The sequence below is a fragment of the Pungitius pungitius genome, chromosome 9, assembly GCF_949316345.1.
Source record: "Pungitius pungitius chromosome 9, fPunPun2.1, whole genome shotgun sequence".
NCBI classification, from domain to species: Eukaryota; Metazoa; Chordata; class Actinopteri; order Perciformes; family Gasterosteidae; genus Pungitius; species Pungitius pungitius.
In genome coordinates, this window is record NC_084908.1 from 21,500,032 (window position 1) to 21,522,869 (window position 22,838).

At 46.0% G+C, this 22,838-nt stretch overlaps 4 protein-coding genes across 5 annotated transcripts; 1 reads left to right on the top strand and 3 right to left on the bottom strand.

The window, feature by feature from the left end:
- Nucleotides 1-326: 326 nt before the first annotated feature.
- On the bottom strand, nt 327-4,093 carry LOC119218245 (phosphofurin acidic cluster sorting protein 2-like). The gene is made up of 8 exons (XM_062564409.1): nt 3,801-4,093; nt 3,284-3,446; nt 2,007-2,098; nt 1,330-1,389; nt 1,078-1,223; nt 892-985; nt 585-671; nt 327-341 (listed from the first exon to the last, which is right to left on the bottom strand). The coding sequence occupies exons 1-8, from the start codon at nt 3,882-3,884 to the stop codon at nt 327-329; spliced, it is 741 nt and encodes a 246-aa protein (XP_062420393.1). The 5' UTR covers nt 3,885-4,093.
- Nucleotides 4,094-8,212: 4,119 nt separating this feature from the next.
- psen2 (presenilin 2) lies at nt 8,213-14,154 on the top strand. Of its 2 annotated transcripts, none has more exons than XM_037472522.2 (11): nt 8,213-8,319; nt 9,294-9,452; nt 9,529-9,731; nt 9,810-9,951; nt 11,434-11,501; nt 11,589-11,809; nt 11,891-11,989; nt 12,078-12,143; nt 12,426-12,512; nt 13,039-13,154; nt 13,276-14,154. In XM_037472522.2, exons 2-11 carry the CDS (start codon nt 9,315-9,317, stop codon nt 13,429-13,431), a joined length of 1,296 nt encoding a protein of 431 aa, XP_037328419.2. In that variant the 5' UTR covers nt 8,213-8,319; nt 9,294-9,314; the 3' UTR covers nt 13,432-14,154. The 2 variants fall into 2 exon arrangements, with proteins under 2 accessions (XP_037328419.2, XP_037328420.2); XM_037472523.2 differs by having other exon boundaries at nt 9,294-9,446.
- Nucleotides 14,150-15,855, bottom strand: dpy30 (dpy-30 histone methyltransferase complex regulatory subunit). The gene is made up of 5 exons (XM_037472524.2): nt 15,754-15,855; nt 15,078-15,118; nt 14,828-14,875; nt 14,605-14,747; nt 14,150-14,283 (listed from the first exon to the last, which is right to left on the bottom strand). The coding sequence occupies exons 1-5, from the start codon at nt 15,761-15,763 to the stop codon at nt 14,211-14,213; spliced, it is 315 nt and encodes a 104-aa protein (XP_037328421.1). The 5' UTR covers nt 15,764-15,855; the 3' UTR covers nt 14,150-14,210.
- A 2,346-nt stretch (nt 15,856-18,201) lies between these two features.
- On the bottom strand, nt 18,202-22,488 carry srd5a2a (steroid-5-alpha-reductase, alpha polypeptide 2a). Its single transcript, XM_037473100.2, has 6 exons — nt 21,692-22,488; nt 20,860-21,568; nt 19,884-20,047; nt 19,501-19,602; nt 19,208-19,358; nt 18,202-19,029 (listed from the first exon to the last, which is right to left on the bottom strand). The coding sequence occupies exons 2-6, from the start codon at nt 21,135-21,137 to the stop codon at nt 18,963-18,965; spliced, it is 762 nt and encodes a 253-aa protein (XP_037328997.2). The 5' UTR covers nt 21,138-21,568; nt 21,692-22,488; the 3' UTR covers nt 18,202-18,962.
- Nucleotides 22,489-22,838: the final 350 nt, after the last annotated feature.

Below are 22,838 nucleotides of genomic sequence, written 5' to 3' on the forward strand. Positions count from 1 at the left end.
AGGAAATGACTCTACTTCTGTGTAGTGACCAGCAGGGGGCGACTCCTCTGCTCCCATAGACGTCTATGAGGAAATGACTCTACTTCTGTGTAGTGACCAGCAGGGGGCGACTCCTCTGCTCCCATAGACGTCTATGAGGAAATGACTCTACTTCTGTGTAGTGACCAGCAGGGGGCGACTTCTCTGCTCCCATAGACGTGTATGAGGAAATGACTCTACTTCTGTGTAAACATTGTAAACATTGTAAACATGAGTTCATGGTCTCAGGGGAGCCCTAAGACCATAAACTCATGTTTACAACTCTACAACTTTTGTGTAGCCCCGCCCTAAAGCAGGGGATGCTAGACAAGGATTGACAGGTCATTAATAGACCAGAAAGCCGGATTTTTGTATGTACCTCTGTGACAACTGTGTTTGGGACTCAGTTTTACACGGTTTGGAGGCTGGGCCTGCATCTGTTCCCGTGGCAACATCATGTTCAACTTCCTGTGGTGAGAAAAAGAAGTGTGTAGTGTGTTCTTCAAAATGCTACATAGTGAGGACTGAAACAACACTAGTGTGTGTGTGTGTGTGTGTGTCCTCACCCTGGCAACGGCCTGCTCTCCTTTGGACTCGTTGGGGAACTGGGCTCCCTGAGCTTCGAGACACTCTGAAGACAGCAGCTCTGTCCCCTGTTATTGAAAACAGAGAGCAGTTACACACTACACAACAATAGACAACCACAATGATGAAAAGGGGGTATGAAATAGATCATACAAAGTTCAAAGCTTAACAGCGATCACATGAGTGACCTGTGGTTCTGTGTTGTATGTGAACTTATATGTATATCTATATACATATATGTATAGATAGATCTCTGCTGGTATGGTGTTAGAATGGAGCTGAACTCACAGCTGCAGCTTGTTCTTCTTGTTGGCTCCTCTGACCGTCAAGACTCCTGTTCTTAGTCTGAGAGGTTGAATGAGAAATCTCCTCAAAGAAGGGCCTGTTGGTCATATAGGTATACAGGTGTATGTACCTCTATTATTGAATGGAATGAGATATGTGTATGTATATATCCTGAGGTGTGTGTCTGACCTGAGTTTAGGTTTGGGCCTGGTCTGGATGCTGTCGTTGTCCTCCGGGCTGCTGTCACTCGGGTTGTAAGCCTCCAGACTGTCATACAACAGGTCCAGGTCTTCTCCGGCCTCCTGATTATGGCGCAAAGGATCAGGGTCCAGAACCTGAAGAGGACAATATGAAGAGAGTACAGGGACGATGTTCAGAGAATCAACTTCCTCCTAAAAAGGTTAAATGGACTCTTTTGAAGACACAGTGTCGTCTACAAACCTCATCAGTGACTTTGAATCTTTTCAGCAGAGCCACAAACTTCTGTTTGAAGTTAGATTGCTGAATGAAGAAGAAACGAATAAAAGGGACATAGTTCAAACCCTTGTCTCAAGTTGTGAGAAGAAGGAGCTCCGGTTGGTCCTCACCTGAGTCAGGGAACTTGTCCATGTCCAATGTCCCCAGGGCCTAGCATTCATGTTAACTTCTATACATTGAAATGTTAATGTCTAAAGCAATACTTGCTCTAGAAATGCTAACTGCAAGACCTGATGAGAGCTGAGCCAAAATCATACCTCTGCAATGCTAATGCTAGCGTTACGTTCAAATTACAGCCGATCAAATTCAATCAAAGTTAAAGGTTAATCAATCGCTGTTTAGAGGGGCTGTCAATAGATTAAAAAAATGAACTAATTAATCGCACATTTAGAAATTAATGTTTGTTGTTGAGAATGAAGAATTAGTTTTTCTTCTAAAGAATAAATCTAAAAACACTTGTTTATGTTGACAGCCTAGTTTTTAGTTTATTGAAGAGCATAAAATACTTTTTCTAGCATGCAGGTATTTAAATGAAAAAATAACAGCTGCATTTCGTTATTGTGTAATTTCCCTTTTATATCCACATGAGCAATGGGAGACAGGTGCATGTTGTCAGGTAGGTAATCTGGGCTGTCAATCACCTGAGGAGGACAGGCATCGTCACTTGCTTCCTGTTCGGAGGAGAAGCTGTCGTCATCGTCCTCCCAGTAGTTTTCTATGTCGTGACAGCGGTCTGTCGCACAAACACACAAACACACAACAGAACGCTCAAGACATCTTTAGTCCACAAAAATATTGCAGTTTACTTTCATGAAGTGAAAACGATGTGAAAGTGTTTAATTAACACAAAGGGACGACCTGTTAATCATTGTGTTGCCCGCCTTAGAACACCCCCTACTTTAAGATCTGTTAATTAACTGTCAATCAGCATGTAGCCCCGCCCTAAAGCGTCCCCTGTTTCATGTTCTGTTTGACTCTAAATGGACCATCATTCACTAAATGAACATCATGCTGCATTGAAGAAGACTTGAAACTAGAGACTGAGACCATAAACTCATGTTTACAATGTTTACTGAGGGAATAAATCAAGAGAGAAGTAGAGTCAATTCCTCATAGACGTCTATGGGAGCAGAGGAGTCGCCCCCTGCTGGTCACTACACAGAAGTAGAGTCATTTCCTCATAGACGTCTATGGGAGCAGAGGAGTCGCCCCCTGCTGGTCACTACACAGAAGTAGAGTCATTTCCTCATAGACGTCTATGGGAGCAGAGGAGTCGTCCCCTGCTGGTCACTACACAGAAGTAGAGTCACTTCCTCATAGACGTCTATGGGAGCAGAGGAGTCGCCCCCTGCTGGTCACTACACAGAAGTAGAGTAATTTCCTCATAGACGTCTATGGGAGCAGAGGAGTCGTCCCCTGCTGGTCACTACACAGAAGTAGAGTCATTTCCTCATAGACGTCTATGGGAGCAAAGGAGTCGCCCCCTGCTGGTCACTACACAGAAGTAGAGTCATTTCCTCATAGACGTCTATGGGAGCAGAGGAGTCGCCCCCTGCTGGTCACTACACAGAAGTAGAGTCATTTCCTCATAGACGTCTATGGGAGCAGAGGAGTCGCCCCCTGCTGGTCACTACACAGAAGTAGAGTCACTTCCTCATGGGCGTCTATGGGAGCAGAGGAGTGGAAACACTGTTACACTGTTACAGGTGGAAACACACCTGTAACAGTGTCTTTCTTAAAGAATATGCAAATGAGATTCAGTAGCAGATAAATAAAATGTTTGGTGCTAGAACATTAGAATTTTACCAAAGAACAGAACGTGAGTGACTACACTTTACTTTGTTTGTACAAATGTCGATTTGCCCCCTTGGAAAATAGAGTAGGAAATAAAAACTAAACTCCAGCTGGACAGACTCACCCGAGGCCTTGGTCTGGTTGCCGTGGTGACCCCTCGTGTCCTCCTGTTGGATGGGCTGGCTGCTGAGGGAGTGGATGCTCAGCTCTGCAGCGCACATCGAAACAGCTCTTAGGTTGCTATGGAGACCAAGGATGTGGGCCCTGTCCGTCGGATGCTGCATCACCTGCACACACACACACAAGCAATGATGTCACAAAAAACTAATATATCTGTAACTATAATGAGAAGATAATTCATTTCCAAAGATTCTTGGTCAGGCGGTATGCTACCAGGCCTGTGAGGCCGCACGTAGACACAATGGTGCTTTGAGCTAAATGCTAACATGCTAACATGCTCACAATGACGACGGTTAAATTGTACTTATATTGGCTCTTATCTATAGCTAGCAGTAAATCGGCTTATTTGATGAAATTGCACTTTCTTCTGGGTTTGTATCCTTATGATTGAAATGCACATATTGTCAGATAAATGACATGTAAAGCAACCGCTGAGGTGTTTTCAGTCCAGAACATCGTACCTCGGCCATGTTGATGACCCCTACTGCCAAGGTTTTGTAGCCCAGGATGGTTTGGTTCTTGTACCTCTTCCTCCTCTGCAGCATCACGTGCAGACGGTTCACGTCACGCTTCAGGAAGTGAGGATACTGAAGGATGAAGGCGGGCAGAAGAACAGAAAGAACAGACTGAAATCTGTCATCAGGTGTGTTAAACACTAACGGCCAGTTGTCTAATATATAAAACAGGTCAGTGAACGCTCCTCAGGGGAATCCTAAAAAGTCTAAATGAGAAACAAAACGTCCTCCCTCATATTAATGGAAGTCATGTGACTGAGGCTGATGGTATATCTATGTATAAAGATATATATATATTCTATATTGATCCAGAATCAAAGGGAAGAATCTGATTGGCTGATAGTTACGATGACTTCCCTGCAGAATGTTTCAGAATTTTTTTATCTGACCAGCAGTTTCAGACGTGACGTCTCCCTCTGGACCACTGAACTATTTTATATATTTTACTATATTTTTATCTTATGGCTGCACTATGTTGTCTGTTCTGTCTTCCGTCATGCACCAACCACCAAATCAAATTCCATGTGTGTCTGACATATGATGGCAATAAACGTTTCCTGATTCCTGATTCCTAAAGGAATGAGAGTGTGGTGAATGAATCATTAAATGTGTGACCTGCAGTGAGAAGCTGAGCTCCAGGTCTGTTTCCATCAGGCCGTCCGGAGGAAGAAGGAACTCGTTGGATCTCAAAGTCCTTTTGGAGCCCTAAAGGAAGGACCAGTGGATCATCATGGGACTATATGGGATATATGGCTACAAATGAATGTTGGATTTTGTCTCTCCTGGTTTTATAATACTTGGTTTTACTCTGATCTGTGTCTGAACCTTCTCCTCTTACTACTGGAGTTCCTCAAGGTTCCGTCCCGGGTCCCCTCCTCTTCTCTATCTACACCAACTTTCTCGGCTCCTGGCAGGTCTCCCTGCTGCCGCCATTAAACCTCTGCAGCTCATCCAGAATGCAGCAGCTCGACTGGTCTTCAACCTTCCTAAATTCTCCCACACTGCTCCTCTCTTCACTGGTTACCACTGGCTGCCTCATCCAGTTCAAAGCGCTGGTGCACGCTGTGAATGGATGGGGTCCAGTCTCCAAACCTCCACTAAAACACTAACACACTGTAGACCTTAAACTGGACTTATAATGGATCTTATCTATAACATGTTGAACATTGGCTTATTGGATGAAATTGCACTTGTTTCTTGTTCTTTGAGTTTGTTTCCTTATGGTTGAAATGCTCTTGTTGTAAGTCGCTTACATAAAAGCGTCAGCTAGATGACATGTGATGGAACATAATAACAAGACGTGACGTCCTCACCTGGATCTTAACAGCGATGACGACAGAACTCAGCTCTCTGTCCAGCGCCTTGAAAACCATCAGCCTCGTCAGAGACAGACTGCACAACCTGGAGACAACACAGAGAGACGAACCCTCAACCAACATCTGCAAACACTTACAGCAGTAGGAACTCACCCAAAGTGGGGGGTGAGGGGGTTGACAGAGGACCATGGAGGATGTAAGGTCTCAAACTCAGGACGAACATGCATTTCAGAATTAGAATCTCAAGCTTTTTCCTTTAATATTCAGCAAGACAACCTTAAAAGGTTGCAAAACAACTGCAAAGAGATGCTGGATCGACCTTCAGGAGATCCAGAACCACCACTAAAAGAAGTACTATCACAACGCGATGCAGAAAGAATACAAAGAAAACATTTTGACGAACAGATGCTAATCAAGCCCAAAGAAACATGCAAAATAACAACAAAGTGTCTGTGTATTTGTTACTATGGGAGGGGCTTTGTCTTTTAATCATCTCATTAGAGTCATCTCCTGGTGTTCCTACAGGAGAACGCAGTAATCCTGCAGTAGAAATGATCTGGACCAAAGCGGACTGACTTCAGCTTGAGTCGAACTCCTACTCTTACAGCCAGGTCAGAAGAAGTTGATAGCAATACACAAAGGTACCATGAAGGGATTAAAATGTTCCCTTCCAGAACCAGAGAGGATGCCATGGTGACCTGGTCCTCCTGGGATCTCCTACCGGAGGATCAGCACCCACTCGACTTCCGGACCAGCTGATCTCTTTAAATTGAAACACTACGCTATTTAATGTAAGAGAACAAGAGGATCTGGCTGTTTCCTTCGGTTCAGATAAAGAGGAGAAGTGGCCCTGAAACGGATCCTTGAGGAACACCAACATGTAGACCTGCATCTGCTTGACGGGCAGAAGAATAAAATCCCGATCTTTGTCATGAAGAGTCAAGTCGGCGGCTTAAGAGGATTATCTCTGATTGGTGGAGCTCGTTAACACCCCCCCGCCCCCTCCCCACGGTCACATGGCTGCTGATCTGTCTGGAAGCAAACAGGTGGAAAGATCTGGGACGACTGGATCCATCTCCGGATTCAGCTTCTTGTGACGGACGTAGTTTATTTGTTCTGCTTGATTACTTTGCTCTGAGTTTTCACTGTTAAGTGAAAAGTTAAAATGACCCCAAATACCAAGAAAAATATCAAGAGCAGGTAAAAAAAAAGGGTGTATTAATACACACAGTTAATATTTTTTTAAACAGAGGGAATTAAAACGAGTCACAGAACGCAGTCGTCTCACGGTTCAACAACTTCATTAAAAATATCCAGAAGGTTTGATGCCCAAAATGGACCCTAAATCATGATTGATATATTATTCATGCATTCATAAAGGAGCTTCCGGCTGCACTCTGTGTCTCTGAAGCATCCAAACTGACCTGAGACAGAGACATGATCAGCAGGAAATGACAGAAACACCTTGATCTTATATTCACTCCGACCACGTGAAGCTTCTACAGCAACACTAAAGTATCAAAACAATAGTGGTAGTATTTATGAAGTCATACGATAAATTGGGGAACTTTATTAAAATAGTATAAATAATCATAATAAATAACTACATGTGGATGATTATAGCCATAATGTGAATAGTGCTGTAGGCCTCCTGAAATGAATCTCCTTCCTCTCACCTCGGGACGCAGCTCGGGGAGCATCGCTCCATCTCCCAGGAGGCAAACAGGCTCATCGGCTCCGGGGCCGCAGCGCCGCCGCGGAGCGCTCCTCCGTCCGCCGCCATGACTCCGGTCAGGAGAGGAGGAGGTCAGTCCAGGGGAGGATAGATCACACCAACTGGATTACTAAGTACATTCTAAAAATACACGCTGTGCTTTTAGATTATAAATAGTCATTAAATGTCCTGGTGACACTTTCAAATAGAACACTGACTCTTTCAAAGTCAGATTCACAAATATATGAATTCAACACCAAGGATGCATACTGTACCTCCCCATCTGATCCCAACCTGGTGCACCTCCGTACAAACCTCAGCTGTGGAGAAGATGGCAGTAAAAAGGTGGTCTGAGGAAGCCGAGGAGGCTCCATGGAGAGGACAGCCTCACTCACTGAATAACAGACTATGTAAGCTTCTGTGTGGAGACCACTGTAACCACCAGGACTCCACAGTGTTTCTCCAACAGCAAACCATGGATCACTCCTGAAATAAAGGGTCTCCTCAAAGAGAAGAAGAGGGCCTTCAGATGGGGGGAAGAAAGTCTACAAGACAAAAAGGCTGGTGGTGGACGTAGATGCTCTCAACCAGGGAACATCTGGGGAACGGACATTGAGGTCGTGAGATCTTATGAGCACCTGGGTGTTCACTTGAGCTTCCTGTACCAGCTCCCCGTCGTGACATAAACTGGACGATCACATCCGTGTGCTCTACCAGAAGGGTCAGAGAGGACTATCTGCTGAGGAGACTGAGGTCCTTTGGAGTGCAGGGAGGACTCCTAAAGACCTTCTTTGACTCATCTTCCATGGAGGGGTCTGCTGGGGGAGCAGCACATTGACTCAACAAGCTCATCAAGAAGGCCAGTGTGCTACGGTGTCCACTGGAGACGACAGGAGGACGATGATTAAGCTATCATCTCTGAAGAGCAACCCCCCCCCCCCCCACCCCCCATGGTGTACGCCCCGGAAAAACATTTTAAAACTGTGTATTTTTGTGGTTCCTTTCAACCCTTTTAAATCTGTATTAATATTATTACTTTTATTAAATCATACATTTAATAATACAAATGTAATTATACACATACATTATGTGAGTTAAACATGCTTTCAAGGATACATGTTTTCCCAGTGAACATTGAATATTAATGAAGTACAATAAAGTACTTTATTAATAGAATACGATGAAATATTTTATTAATAATGTGGGATGAAGTATTTAACAACGTTTATCATTATAAACGGAGCAGGATGTGGCAGATTGTACGTCGCTATGATGTAATGTGAAAGAAACACCGGGTGATCCCGTGACGTCTACCCACGAGTCACGTGGTGTGTTGGTCAGCTGACCAAGCTGCTTCCGGGTTGTCGTTGGTGTTTACTTTGTCAGCGGTTCGCCTCTCTGTTCCTGCGGCACACGTCGATTAAAGCGTCTCTGTGTGAGTATATATGTACAAACAACTCTCTCTCATATATACATATATATATATATATACATATATATATATATATATGTATATATATATATATGTTGTTCATCTCAACGCGTTCTCTGGAAAACAAATGTCTTTGCTTCTAGAATCAGTCCACCCATCAGTTGTGTTCCTTCAGAGTCTGGTCATATGCACATAAAGATATATTTATATCTGATACATATATAACGTCATGTGTGTGATTACTGTCAGGCCGGATGTAGTGATTTGAGGTCTGATGACGTCATGTCCCCGGGTCCTTTTTGGTAAAAGTAGAAGTACTTCACTCTGGAAATACTGCTTTAAAGTAAAATTACTTCCTTTACACTCAGTTACTTTACTGTGTGACAACATGTCATTTATATACCATGTATTATATTACATGTTGCTGTGTTCTAATCGTAGTTTCTTATTTTACTTATAGTTATATTATATGTAAATGTATATCTTTAAGTCATCTTTAACATGTATATACATCACTGTGATTTTGTGAGGCAGCCATTAAAAGGTCCATTAAAGTATTTGTACTCTATTTACGTATTGTAGTTTGAAGTGTTTCTGCTCAATAACCTGAATTAAACCCAAATTAAGGATTATAAGACTAGTATCTTTTCCAAAATAATAATTTGAGTTATTTATTCCTTTAGGCTGCTGCCAGATTGTAAAAGATTTTAAAGTACAGCTCCAACATTTGTTTTAATAAATATATGAATATCAGATATGAGGCTGATGTTTGAGAATAATATTCCACTAAACTACGTATCCCATGATGCTCAGCGTTACACTTAACAGTAATAACTAATAATGAATGAACTGAAGTGTAAAGAGAGCACAGCTCTGAGCCCTGATCAGCTGACCCTCACGGGGTCTGCCCAGCTGGGGGGGCAGCGGGGGAGGGGCTTAGCACGTCTGCGCTCACGCGGTTGTTCCTGTGATCTCAGTCCGTCCCGTGTGGAGCCACCATGAACGCCTCGGAGAGCGAGGAGGACTCCTACGATGAGAGGACGGCGTTGGTCCCATCTGAGAACCCGGCGCTACCCTCCTACAAACCGCAAGAGGACCTAAACCCCCCCGTTGACCTCTCCACCAAAAGGGTAAAGGTCAGGCTTTCCTTTGGGGGATCTGGATCAGAAATAGGGCTTGTTGATGATGTGTTGGATGGGTTCTGCTGGTCAGTCTGGGGTCAGCAGGAGGGCGGGGGCGGCCCCCGTGGACGGCGGCTCGGATCAGGAGGTGGACGTGGACGAGGAGGAGCTGACTCTGAAGTACGGAGCCAAGCACGTCATCATGCTCTTCATCCCCGTCACCGTGTGCATGCTGGTGGTGGTCGCCACCATCAAGTCGGTCAGCTTCTACGCGGAGAAGACCAACCAGACGCTGTAGGTTCCCACACTTCTTCTTCTTCGCCGCCCGCTCCAACCTCCCGCTTTCTGCTAACCTTGCCCCCCCCCCCGTAGGATCTACACGCCATTCACAGAGAACACATCGTCTGTCGGCCGCCGGCTCCTCAACTCCGTCCTGAACACCATCGTCATGATCAGCGTCATCGTAGTCATGACCATCTTCCTGGTGGTGCTCTACAAGTATCGCTGCTACAAGGTCAGACCGTCCACATCAGGACCCAAAGCTCAGGGGGGGGGGGTCTGTTCATCTCCTGAATAGAGCAGGAGAAGCAATGCATGATGGGACTGTTAGGGCAAGTCGCGAGGCGAGTTATGCTGGAGTATTGAGATGAAGTTTAAAATAATCTCTACCCCATGTACCCTCATGTACCCCTCATGTAGCCTCATGTAGCCTCATGTACCCTCATGTAGCCTCATGTAGCCCCATGTAGACCCATGTAGCCTCATGTAGACCCATGTAGCCTCATGTACCCTCATGTAGCCTCATGTAGCCCCATGTAGCCTCATGTAGCCTCATGTAGTCCCATGTAGCCTCATGTAGTCCCATGTACCCTCATGTAGCCCCATGTAGTCCCATGTACCCTCATGTAGCCCCATGTAGCCCCATGTAGCCCCATGTAGCCTCATGTAGCCTCATGTAGTCCCATGTACCCTCATGTAGCCTCATGTAGCCTCACTCATGTAGTCCCATGTAGTCCCATGTACCCTCATGTAGCCCCATGTAGCCTCATGTAGCCTCATGTAGCCTCATGTAGCCTCATGTAGTCCCATGTAGACCCATGTAGCCTCATGTACCCTCATGTAGCCTCATGTAGCCTCATGTAGCCCCATGTAGACCCATGTAGCCTCATGTACCCTCATGTAGCCTCATGTAGCCCCATGTAGCCTCATGTAGCCTCATGTAGCCTCATGTACCCTCATGTACCCTCATGTACCCTCATGTAGCCTCATGTAGCCCCATGTAGACCCATGTAGCCTCATGTACCCTCATGTAGCCTCATGTAGCCCCATGTAGCCTCATGTAGCCTCATGTAGCCCCATGTAGCCTCATGTAGCCTCATGTAGCCCCATGTAGCCTTATGTAGCCTCATGTAGCCCCATGTAGACCCATGTAGCCTCATGTACCCTCATGTAGCCTCATGTAGCCCCATGTAGCCTCATGTAGCCCCATGTAGCCCCATGTAGCCTCATGTAGCCTCATGTACCCTCATGTAGCCTCATGTAGCCCCATGTAGCCTCATGTAGCCTCATGTAGCCCCATGTACCCTCATGTAGCCCCATGTAGCCCCATGTAGCCTCATGTAGCCTCATGTAGTCCCATGTAGCCTCATGTAGTCCCATGTACCCTCATGTAGCCCCATGTAGTCCCATGTACCCTCATGTAGCCCCATGTAGCCCCATGTAGCCTCATGTAGCCTCATGTAGTCCCATGTACCCTCATGTAGCCTCATGTAGCCTCATGTAGTCCCATGTAGTCCCATGTACCCTCATGTAGCCCCATGTAGCCTCATGTAGCCTCATGTAGTCTCATGTAGCCTCATGTAGCCTCATGTAGTCCCATGTACCCTCATGTAGCCTCATGTAGCCTCATGTAGTCCCATGTACCCTCATGTATCCTCATGTAGACTCATTTGCAGCTCACTGTATGGCTGCTGATTGTCTACTTTGTGTTGTTCAGTTCATCCATGGTTGGCTCATCCTGTCGTCCCTCATGCTGCTCTTCTGGCTCAGCTCCATGTACCTGAGGTGAGTCCGGCTCTGCCACTTTACCACCGAAGCGTCCTGACCTGCAGCTAAACCTCATTACGGTGGTCTTCCTCCTCTGATCCCCAGCGAGGTGTTCAAGACGTACAACCTGGCTGTGGACTACCCGACGGTTGTGGTGATCATCTGGAACTTTGGTGCGGTGGGGATGATCTGCATCCACTGGAAGGGGCCCCTGCAGCTGCAGCAGGCCTACCTCATCCTCATCAGCGCCCTCATGGCCCTCGTCTTCATCAAGTTCCTGCCCGAGTGGTCGGCCTGGCTCATCCTGGGGGCCATCTCCGTCTACGGTGAGGAGTCACTGCGACATCCCTCCACGCTGACGTCTGGGTTCCCATCATGCATTGCTGTGGTTGTGTGTGCCGTTGCAGACCTGGTGGCCGTCCTGTCCCCCAAAGGTCCTCTCCGGATGCTGGTGGAGACGGCTCAGGAGCGCAACGAGCCCATCTTCCCCGCCCTCATCTACTCCTGTGAGTCACACTGATGTCATAACAAGACGAGGTCCTGCCATGCAGAGACGACGAGGTCTCACCTCTTCTCCTCTCCGTTTGTGCTCAGCCGCCATGATGTGGACGGTCGGGATGGCGAGTCCGCCGGACGCGCAGCGCTCAGGACGGGAAACGGGTCGGGCTTCACGAGCACCTGTACACTTTATATGATCCTTCTATTGGATGACCTTTTATTCTCAAAAGATAAGATATATTTAAGTTTGAGTTTAATTCATAAACACACATTCTAAACAAAACAAAAAGAATTAACTTTTCCAAACTTACAAACATTTTCAGTAATGAGCAATTTATCATAACATGGCATATTTATTCAAATATCTCAATAAATATGCATTTAGTCTTTAAATTGAATCAGCCACTCAAAAATGTATTAAATGAGTGGATTATGGTTTTACAGACGAGGAGGCGGAGCAGAGCAGCAGGGGGGCGGAGCCTGAGGACCCGCAGTCCCAACTGTTCCCAGAAGACGACTTGGAGGAGGACCGTGAGTTTAAAGCTCCAAGAGTAGTTTAAGGTTTCCTACCAGAGCAGGAAATCACAACATTTTTAGGGGACCCATGGTGCGTTCGCTGTCTGTAGGAGATTACATTACATCACACGTCATTCAGCTTTTATCCAAAGAGATTTACAATAAGTGCATTTCAACCGTAGAGAAACAAACTCAGGGAACAAGAAACAAGAAAGTGCAATTGCAATAACTAGTTCTAGATCAGATCCATTATGAGTCCAGTTTACGGTCTACAGTGTGTTAGAGTTTAGTGTGAAGATGTGAAGGCTCTCTGTGGTCCTGATGTCATCACAGAGCTCCTTCCACCATCTAGCAGCAGGACAGCAAAGAGTGGAGATCTAGTCCAGTGTTTTGCTCTCAGTGAGGAACAAGCAGCTTGATGTTGGGATGGAGGGTTCCACCAGGTCCTGGATGGAGACTGGACCCCATCCATTCACAGCATGGTAGGCGACTGGTGCGTTCACTGTCTGTAGGAGAATAATGGTGCGTTCTCTGTCTGTAGGAGGAGTGAAACTGGGCCTCGGGGACTTCATCTTTTACAGCGTTCTGGTTGGTAAAGCTGCAGCGATGGGCGGAGACTGGAACACGACGCTGGCCTGCTTTGTCGCTATTCTTATCGTAAGTTGTATTTTTGTAATAATGCTGAACTCCCTCCATGTTGCCTAAATGACATGTAAGGTCATGTGGTGTGTACGTTCTTGTGATCTGTCCCCCACTTGTCCTCCACCTGTCCTCTCAGGGTCTGTGCCTCACTCTGCTGCTGTTGGCCATCTTTAAGAAGGCTCTGCCCGCTCTGCCCATCTCCATCACCTTCGGCCTGGTCTTCTACTTCTCCACTGACTTCCTGGTTCAGCCCTTCATGGACAACCTGGTTGCTCACCAGTTTTACATCTGAGAGAAAGCCCCGCCCACCTCACCTGTCGACACGCCTCCCGTCTTTCATCAGAGGCGACTTCCTGGACTCGATGAGTCCTCTGAAGGACAGGAAATGATGTCGTGCTTTGTGGTGGCAGCTCACCTGCTCAGGTGTGTTGGGTTAGGCTCCCACTCCCGTCAGTGAATTTACAAACTGTAAAGACCCTCTTTGTCCTGATTGGCTCTCACAGCCCTGTGTATGTCACCTGACCTGACACATGATGTTGTCATTTGTTGGTCTGGGAAATGATTTGATCCATAACTGATGTATTCTTGTACAAACAATCCACATGATCAATAAGATGAAACTTTCTCATACAGCAAGATTTTATATCTCGTAGTTCAAATTTCTATGAAGCTATTTATTCATTTATTCTAATGTTGTAATGCTGATTTCTAAGCCCCGCCCCTCACACCCAGATGTTCTCCTGCTCTTCTAATCCAGGATCAGACTAAATTGATAAGTGAGATCAAATGCTCCATGGTCCACATGTGCTTACATGACCTTTGAAGGGGGTCCAACCTACGACCCCTCAATAGAAATTAAGACCCACACAGATGCGGTTTCATTATTAAGAACCATGGGTGGATATTTCTAGAAGGTTCCTCATGTCTGCAGACGACGTGCTGTTATGAATATCTTTATTTTATTGCTGTTTAGTTTGACCCAAAAAAAGAAGAATAAAGAGCAGCTCGTCTCTCATTAACATGTTTATTGTGGAAAATAAAAAGCAACAGTTTATGAACAAATGTGAGGCTTTAGTTCCTCTCCTCAAACTGGGACTTGTTCTTTAGCAGGAAGGCCGCCAGGTACTCGATGGGGTTCGGAGGTCTGAGGACAGAGAGGAAGCACTTTTATTCAAACACAACCACGTCTCAGAGTGTTCAGTCACCTTGAAACAATTACCCCGACTATGTTAATATTCAGGTCTATGCAGCCAATCAGAGTGGAGATGCTCCTCATGACATCACCGATGGATCCAGACTTCATTCAGAGAGCATTTAAAGTGAAGAATCAACTGAACAGGAATAAAGACTCTTTAATCACATATCTATCACGAGCTCAACATCTGGAATAAAGCAGCTTCGTAGATCTAGTGACAGAGGAAACAAACGGTTCCTATGGAGATTACACCCCCCCCCCCTGACCCACCTGTCCTTGGCAAGCAGCGACAGACCCTGCAGCAGGATGGGGACCACGGTCTGGTCCAGGTAGGCCCGGGTCGGCAGCGCCTGCAGGTCCACCTTCTGCTTGGAGATCTTCTCCGAGCCCGCCTTCTCGTTCTCCACCGTCCTCTGCGGAGCAAAGCATGCTGGGAGTCCGCCTCTCACACCTCCACAGCCTGAGTGTACCTATAGGTGTGTGGTTGTGTTACCTGGAGGCTGTCTGTCACACCGTACTCCCCGTGAGGATTCTCAGAGACCTGCAGCAACAATCACCTTTATGTGTTATTCTCCACTTTGACTTTGATCAAACTTGTACTTCACTTGGGGCATTTCAACGTTCAAATACTACATATCAGTGTATATTTTAGATGATATAAAGTGTCCAAAACCTTGAACACAGGTCTATAATACATAGAGAGCATTGGTCAATTTAGTCAATGATAAAGGTTGGGTACTCACTGGAGTGTGTCCCTCCATGGACATGTCTGCATCTGTGTGATCTGAAAGACAAATGAGAGCTTTTCACGTTCAGCTTCCTGGTTATTTACGCTGGGTGGACATTATACATCAGTGCAGCCTTATGAAGATCAGTGAAACATAGCGTTTAAAAAAAAGGACCAATGATGAACTCCATCATCCCAAAAGACCTGCCATGAAACGCTTAAACTACGGAAACAAAAGGCCGCATTTTGAAGGCGATTCGGCGCATAGAAACTCACCAACATCCGGGCTCTCATTTACGAATAAACGTCGCGGGAAAAACACTACTGGAGTGACAGTGTTGATTACAGACAAATACCCAATAAAGGTGTTAAAACAGTAGGTCAGAAGGTATATTATTGTAGTTTGTGTCCCGCCACCAGCAGAGCAGGGAGCGTCGCTCCATCTGTCCGCGGGCAGCCAATGAGAGTCCGGACCGGCTGCACGAGCGCTGCTCGCAGGCGACGGCTAACTAGCTTAGCATCACTTACAGGCTCGGTGTCCGGTGAATAAACGGCACTAACGAGCAAAAAATACACCTCCGGGCTTCATACCGAGTCACGAGACTTTGAGATGACCGGAAAAGTGGAGTAAAGAAGCAAAACACGATTAAACAAACGTTGAAAAATGGATGAATGGTCAACAATAAACGTACCGTCCGCCATGTTTGTTGTGGATGGAAACGCTGTGTGACGTTGGTCGATTCTTCTTCTTCTTCTTCTTCTACGGGGTCCTCCGGCTGCCCAGCGGCGGGCGCCCCCTGCTGCTGCAGTGTGATGATCATTAATAAAGCATCATTGTAGTGTCACTATGTTATTAATAAAGCATCATTGTAGTGTCACTATGTGTTATTAGTAAAGCATTAATCATTATAGTTCAATTCATTTTATTTTGTATAGCCCAAAATTGCAAATGACAAGTTAGCCTCAAAGGGCTTTACAGTCTGTACACATGCAACATCCTCTGCTGATTCAGAAGATGATGTACAATACATTCAATTTCTCTAACAGAAATGATACCAGTAATTGCAAGTAGCAGAACAAGTGTACGGCAGGACCACTGCAGGGACAATCACCATCAGATAGAACCACCATCCACAGAGGCTTCTGTGGGGAGGGAGAGCAGAAAGATGTTGGTTTATGATGACAGTAATATGAATCATATTTAAACTAATGATGTTGGCAGCAGCAGGTGTCAGCAGAGCCATGAGCCAGGAGTCAGAACCGGGGTCCACACGAAACTATGATCCACGGAGACCTGCTAGGCGAGAAAGCACAAAGAACTCCTGAAAGAAGCTTAATTAGTGATGTACATTAATAAAACATGGATGATTGTGGGAGGAGAGAGTGAGAGTGTGAGAGTGAAAGAGGGGCTCGGTGTGTCCTAAGAAGTCCCCCGGCAGTCTAAGCCTAGAGCAGCTTAACTAAGGGCTGGTCCAGGCTAACCTGAGCCAGCCCTAACTATAAGCAATATCAAAGAGGAACGTTTTAAGCTTGATCTTAAATGAGCTGACCGAGTGATAGGTATTTCTGCTACCTTACTGAGAGGTGAGAACAAACCAGAGACAAGTCGTATATATTTCCCTTTGCAAAGGGAAGCCCAGCCACACAGCGTATGCAGTGTCGACTTCCCACGAACTTCCCTTTACATCAGCCTTTTATTTGCATCCTTCACACATACACAACAGCAGGGTGGAACATGGGGGCGGGGGCTTCCTCTGTGTTCTAGAGAGGTGCAGAGTTCATGTGCACGCGCTTATGTGTACAACATCCTGTGTTACAGTCAGCTGCTGCTGTACCTCTCCCCAGCTGATCCCATTTCTTACTTCTTGTTAATACACGTGCTGCAGCATTCTGAATCAGCTGGAGAGGTTTAAGCGGTTTACAAGAGCAGCCTGATCACAAAGAATTACAGTAATCCAGTCTAGAAGTAACAATTGCATGAACTAAGGTTTCTGCATCACTTTGAGACAGGAAGTTCCTGAGGTCCAAGCACAGAACCTTGTGGGACTCCGTGACCAACATTGGTGGTCCTCGAGGATTCACCATTCACAAACACAAACTGGGATCGATCTGATAAATACTATAATACTAGTGTCACTATGTGTTATTAATAAAGCATCATTCTAGTGTCACTATGTGTTATTAATAAAGCATCATTCTAGTGTCACTATGTGTTATTAATAAAGCATCATTCTAGTGTCACTATGTGTTATTAATAAAGCATCATTCTAGTGTCACTATGTGTTATTAATAAAGCATCATTGTAGTGTCACTATGTGTTATTAATAAAGCATCATTGTAGTGTCACTATGTGTTATTAATAAAGCATCATTCTAGTGTCACTATGTGTTATTAATAAAGCATCATTCTAGTGTCACTATGTGTTATTAATAAAGCATCATTGTAGTGTCACTATGTGTTATTAATAAAGCATCATTCTAGTGTCACTATGTGTTATTAATAAAGCATCATTCTAGTGTCACTATGTGTTATTAATAAAGCATCATTCTAGTGTCACTATGTGTTATTAATAAAGCATCATTATAGTGTCACTATGTGTTATTAATAAAGCATCATTGTAGTGTCACTATGTGTTATTAATAAAGCATCATTCTAGTGTCACTATGTGTTATTAATAAAGCATCATTCTAGTGTCACTATGTGTTATTAATAAAGCATCATTCTAGTGTCACTATGTGTTATTAATAAAGCATCATTCTAGTGTCACTATGTGTTATTAATAAAGCATCATTATAGTGTCACTATGTGTTATTAATAAAGCATCATTCTAGTGTCACTATGTGTTATTAATAAAGCATCATTCTAGTGTCACTATGTGTTATTAATAAAGCATCATTCTTGTGTCACTATTGTAGAAAATAATCAAGCTGGACTCATGATGAGAATAAAGAGAATCACACTCAGTTTATTTGAGTTTCTGATTATGAATGATACATACAGGGGGGGGGGGGGGGGGTCAGACCACCTTCAGAGACTGCTTTGGTACAGAAAGTATTCAGACCTCTTTCACTCTGTTTCATTGCAGCTATTTACATTCAGCACTGAAACGAAACGTAGACATTTTTGCAAATTTATTAAAAAAGAAAACCAACATCACATGTCATTAGTATTCAGACCCGTTGCTGTGACTCATATTTAACTCACATGGTGTCTCCTTCAGATGGTTCTACACCTTCATTGGAGTCCTGTAGTGTTGAAAGATGCCCAGTGCAGAGAAAACCTCATCCAGAGTCCTCAGGACCTCCGACTGGGCCCAAGGCTCAGCACCCAGCTAACAGAACCAAGGACCATTCCTGACTGGCCCAGACAGAGCCCTGAACTAAACCCAATTGACCCGAAAATAGCTGTCCACCAACGTTCTCCATCCAACCTGACGGAACTGGAGAGGATCTGTAAGGAAGAAGGTCAGAGGATCCCCAAATCCAGGTGTGAAAAACCTGTTGCATCATTCAAGAACTCGAGGCTGTACGAGCTCAAAGGAGCTTCTACTCGGTTCTGAGCAAAGGGTCCGAGGACTGAAAGTTCAGTTTTTCTTTTTTATTAAATTTGATTTCTACATTTCTGTTTTTTTCTATCAAGATGGAGTGCTGAGTGTACATTAATGAGAAATAAAATGAACTTTTTGGATTTGAGCAAACGGCTGCAATGAAACAAAGAGTGAAAGATGTAAAGGGGTGTGAACACGAGCTCACGTTTCCTACTGCGACCCCAGTCCGGATCTAACTGGTCTGACTGGTTCTACCAGCCCGTCCCCAGGTGTGGCGGACTCTCACCTACATACAGAAGGCTCAGACAACACCAAGGACCATCCACAGTGGGGGGGCGTGTTCTCTCTCTTTCTCTACAGGACGAATGGAATCAGAGCCTTCCTGCTGCGAGGGTAGTCCTCAAACCTCTGCTGGTAGTCCCTGCAAGACCACAAGCACACGTGGATTCACATTTCCCTCTGAAGAACCTGATGATAAATGTGATCTGTGCTGTAACGCTGGCTGATGTTCTGTGAGATGTCATCAACCAGGGTTTCCACCTGTCTCTCACGACCTCACAGAAAGCCACGCACCCGTCACCCGAGTGGATCAGACGTACCGGTGGTGCTGGTAGGCCCGCGGCCCGATGGAGCACACGGTGAAGAAGGCAAAGGCGGTGGCCGGTAGAGACCACGAGGCCAGAGCATAACCCCCCCACTCCAGGATCTCCCCCAAGAAGTTTGCACCAGAAACAAACTCGAACATTCCCCCTGAGACATGAAAAGAAGTCACAATATTAGAGAAAATAAATACAACACAAGAAAAACAAGCTAATGTGGACCAGGATCTCACATGGACCAGGATCTCATGTGGACCAAGATCTACGGGGGACCAGGATTAGGGTGCCTGTACCGTGGGGGATCCTGTAGACGGTCTCTCCGGGTCTTCTCAGGCCTCGCAGGATGTGATCGCTGTGGATGTTGACGATCATCCCGACCATGAAGAGAAGAAAACCTTCACAAAAGGTCCAAGTACAAAAGGACACCATGATTACACAAAGCCGTACATTCATGAGGAACACCAAGAGCTTCCAGACGTGAGCTCACATCTGTGTGTGTGAGCAGTCAGTGGAAGCTCACGTTGACTTCAGGCCTCAGAGTCAATTAAACATCTTCTAAGAAGCCTGAGGTATCCATGAGAGATAAACAAGTGAAACAAACAGTTTGGTACAAAATGTCCCAAAAAAGACCCCAAAACCAGCCGCTGTCCACAGGGAGACGCTCCGTAGGGCCCACCTGCAGCCAGGCGCGCGTCCCTCAGCCAGGTGTGCTGGAAGCGGGCGCAGTGCAGCAGGTGATGAGCCTGCAGGAAGCCGTTGAGCGAGCAGAAGGTGGCGGCGGAGAGGACGATGGGCAGCGGGACGGGGCGTCCTCTGGTCAGGACGGCGTAGATCAGACTCCTGCAGAACACACACACCCTCATCATCGTCATGAGGTCCATGTGACCTCCAGGTCACACCGTCAAAATAAAAGCCCCTCCTGGCTGATTAAAAACAGACTCCTCGTTTCCTGAACTGAACGTATCACTCTTTGCTGTCCTGCTGCTAGATGGTGGAAGGAGCTCTGTGATGACATCAGGACCACAGAGAGCCTTCACCTCTTCACACTAAACACTAACACACTGTAGACCTTAAACTGGACTCATAGTGACTTATCTACATACTAATACACTTTGTTTCTTGTTCTTCTGAGTTTGTTTCCTTCTGGTTGAAATGCTCTTATTGTAAGTCTCTTTGGATAAACGCATCTAAAGGACATGTGATGGAATGTAACACACATGCGTCACTCATATTATATTTTATTATAATCTGTGAATGTGACCACATTAAAAGCTCTGGACGTCTCGCTTTCTCAGAAGCACACGATATACAAATCATAACCGTAAACCAATCCCCCTGGAGGCCACAGCGAGTGTAAACATGTACATACATGTATATGTACATACAGATGTATACAGGGAGTTGCCCCCCAGCTTGATGTGACCTTTCCCCCCCTCTTATGCTGTGGAATTCTGAGAAGCAGACTGTGTCACACCTGTCTCCTTCAGCTTAGGAGACAAGATGTATTAGCGAGGCTGTTTCATAGAGTACAGAATACTTCCAGTACTACATAGAGTACTTCATCTATATTACTTAATACTTTTTAAAATTCACTCTGCTGTTATTGAAAGGGACACACACGCACACACACACACACACGCACATCATCGAACCTGTGGAAGTAATGCAGCACGAAGGTGCTGAGCAGCAGCGTCATCCCGGTCCGGTCCCCGGTGCTCTCGGTCCGGTCTCCTGTGAGCATCAGCAGCGGCACCAGAAGAGCCGGGACCTCCTGCAGGAACCAGGCCAGCCGGGCCGGACAGGTGCGGCCCCCCGCCGCCAGGTAGCGGCCGTACCGCGCGGGGCTCCGGGTCTGCTTCAGCAGGTACGCGGCTCCTCCGAGGAGCAGAGCCCAGCTCAGCGCGCCGACGGCGGCGTGCTGACACTCCATGAGACCGGCGCGTTTTGGGCTAATCGATAACAGCTGTTGTGTTGAGCTGCATCCGAAGCAGAAATCGACCGATAACAAGCAGGAAGTCAAAGCGGAGCAGCTGCCCTTCTCTGAGAGCTCTGATTCTGACGAGAAGCGATTCGTTGCTCCCGAGCAGAGGGACGGACATCAGGTCCCCCCCATACCCCCCCCCCCCCCTCAGGCCGGGAGAGACGGCACACCTCTAAGCAAGGGCGTCACCATGGTTTAGACATGGGGGTGGGGGGTCTTTTTAAAGCGGCTATTGGGCAGGTGTGGTGTAACAGTGATCCAGGTGTTTCTCCTCTCTGATGGGCATTTCATAAACAGTTAGGAAGTTCCCTTTGTTAAAGTCCCAGAGGACAATAACCGAGGAGTCAGGGTTGGTCCGTATCGAGTGTCCACTGGGCCTCCTGCAGGTAAACACCGACCAGGATGAATTACGGTTAATGATAACATATTCCAGATCAGAAGAACAGTGTTGTTGGACCAGCTGCTGTTGGAGTAGAAGCAGATTCCTCCAACCTTCTACTAACCGGAGAGCTCCGTGTCGCGGTCTGGTATCGATCCACAGAGCCACGTCTCCATGAAGCACAGAGACACGTCTCCGTGATGCACAGTATGTAGAAAAGTCTCTGTCCTCACCAGCTGAAGTTGGTCCAGTTTGTTGCTCAGTGACACGTTGGAAAGAAAGCTGCCCGGTGGTGATGTGCAAGAACCAACGAGCCAAGAGACCGATCCACGACAGGTTCATCAGGAGAACAGGTATATTACATATACCCTAACCTCCTATTAACAATGACAGTAATAGAAAATTGATTCATATGAATAATGACAGTAATAGTACTTCTACATCAGCGTTTCCATCAGGTTGAAAATGGTGTGACGCAGGTGAACTGAGAAGAACCTTCACACTTCCGTGTGACTCGAGTGCAAACAGTGCAGATGACTGTTAGTCATAAAGTCTTTGTCCTACAAACAATGGACACCTGTGTGTCAGGAATGAGGAATAAGGAACATTTAATGACAAAGTAAGTGTCAGACACATCAAGAATGTGACGGTGTGGTTGGTGCATAGCATTGGACAATAAGACAAATCATGTCCCCATCAGGCTCACGTGGGGCGCTGCTGTCCACAGAGGGACAAGTGACTGTTGGACACATAACTCACATACTCAAGTCACCTCCTGGTCCAGAAGAACGAAACCACACCGACGGATGTCTCCTGATCATCACGTTCATGTAATTCAGTCTTGTGGACACCTGGAGGAAATCTCATGGAGACTTGTGAGTGAGTGATGATCCACTGGGAGCCTCCCAGTGCTGGAGGTCTGATTCCTGCCTCAGTCCAGCGAGTCTACAGTAGAAATGTACTAGAACATGGGTCCTGTATAAGGCTGTGGCTCCTCTGTCTTCGTCTCCTCAGCTGTGTGGATGGCCTGATCTGCAGGCAGCTCGTTTTAACCCTCTCATAAATTCATACATGTTTACCTTTGACCTCTTAATGTATCATTTAAAGTGTACTGAAGTAACGAAGCTTCACTTTGGGTCCTCTGGATCGTAGTCAGTGGGACTGACGCAGCAGCTGGGTGCAGCGGGTGGAGCGAGTGGATCTGTCTGCTGGATCTGGAAAATGTTTATTAAAAAATAAAATATTATTTAAAAAATACATTTTACAAACAT

Coding starts and splice junctions, on each gene's coding strand:
- LOC119218245 (XM_062564409.1), bottom strand. CDS start 3,884: ATGCTGCAGAGGAGGAAGAGGTACAAGAACCAAACCATCCTGGGCTAC. Junction 986..1,077: donor AGGCCCAAACCTAAACTCAG/GTCAGACACACA, acceptor TATGACCAACAG/GCCCTTCTTTGAGGAGATTT. Junction 672..891: donor AAGAAGAACAAGCTGCAGCT/GTGAGTTCAGCT, acceptor TTTCAATAACAG/GGGACAGAGCTGCTGTCTTC.
- dpy30 (XM_037472524.2), bottom strand. Junction 14,748..14,827: donor GTGTGACAGACAGCCTCCAG/GTAACACAACCA, acceptor TTTGCTCCGCAG/AGGACGGTGGAGAACGAGAA. Junction 14,284..14,604: donor TCGCTGCTTGCCAAGGACAG/GTGGGTCAGGGG, acceptor CTCTGTCCTCAG/ACCTCCGAACCCCATCGAGT.
- srd5a2a (XM_037473100.2), bottom strand. CDS start 21,137: ATGGAGTGTCAGCACGCCGCCGTCGGCGCGCTGAGCTGGGCTCTGCTC. Junction 20,048..20,859: donor GTGCTGCATTACTTCCACAG/GTTCGATGATGT, acceptor TGTGTTCTGCAG/GAGTCTGATCTACGCCGTCC. Junction 19,603..19,883: donor GGACGCGCGCCTGGCTGCAG/GTGGGCCCTACG, acceptor CCTTTTGTGAAG/GTTTTCTTCTCTTCATGGTC.
- psen2 (XM_037472522.2), top strand. CDS start 9,315: ATGAACGCCTCGGAGAGCGAGGAGGACTCCTACGATGAGAGGACGGCG. Junction 12,144..12,425: donor GCGCTCAGGACGGGAAACGG/GTCGGGCTTCAC, acceptor ATGGTTTTACAG/ACGAGGAGGCGGAGCAGAGC. Junction 12,513..13,038: donor AGACGACTTGGAGGAGGACC/GTGAGTTTAAAG, acceptor CTCTGTCTGTAG/GAGGAGTGAAACTGGGCCTC.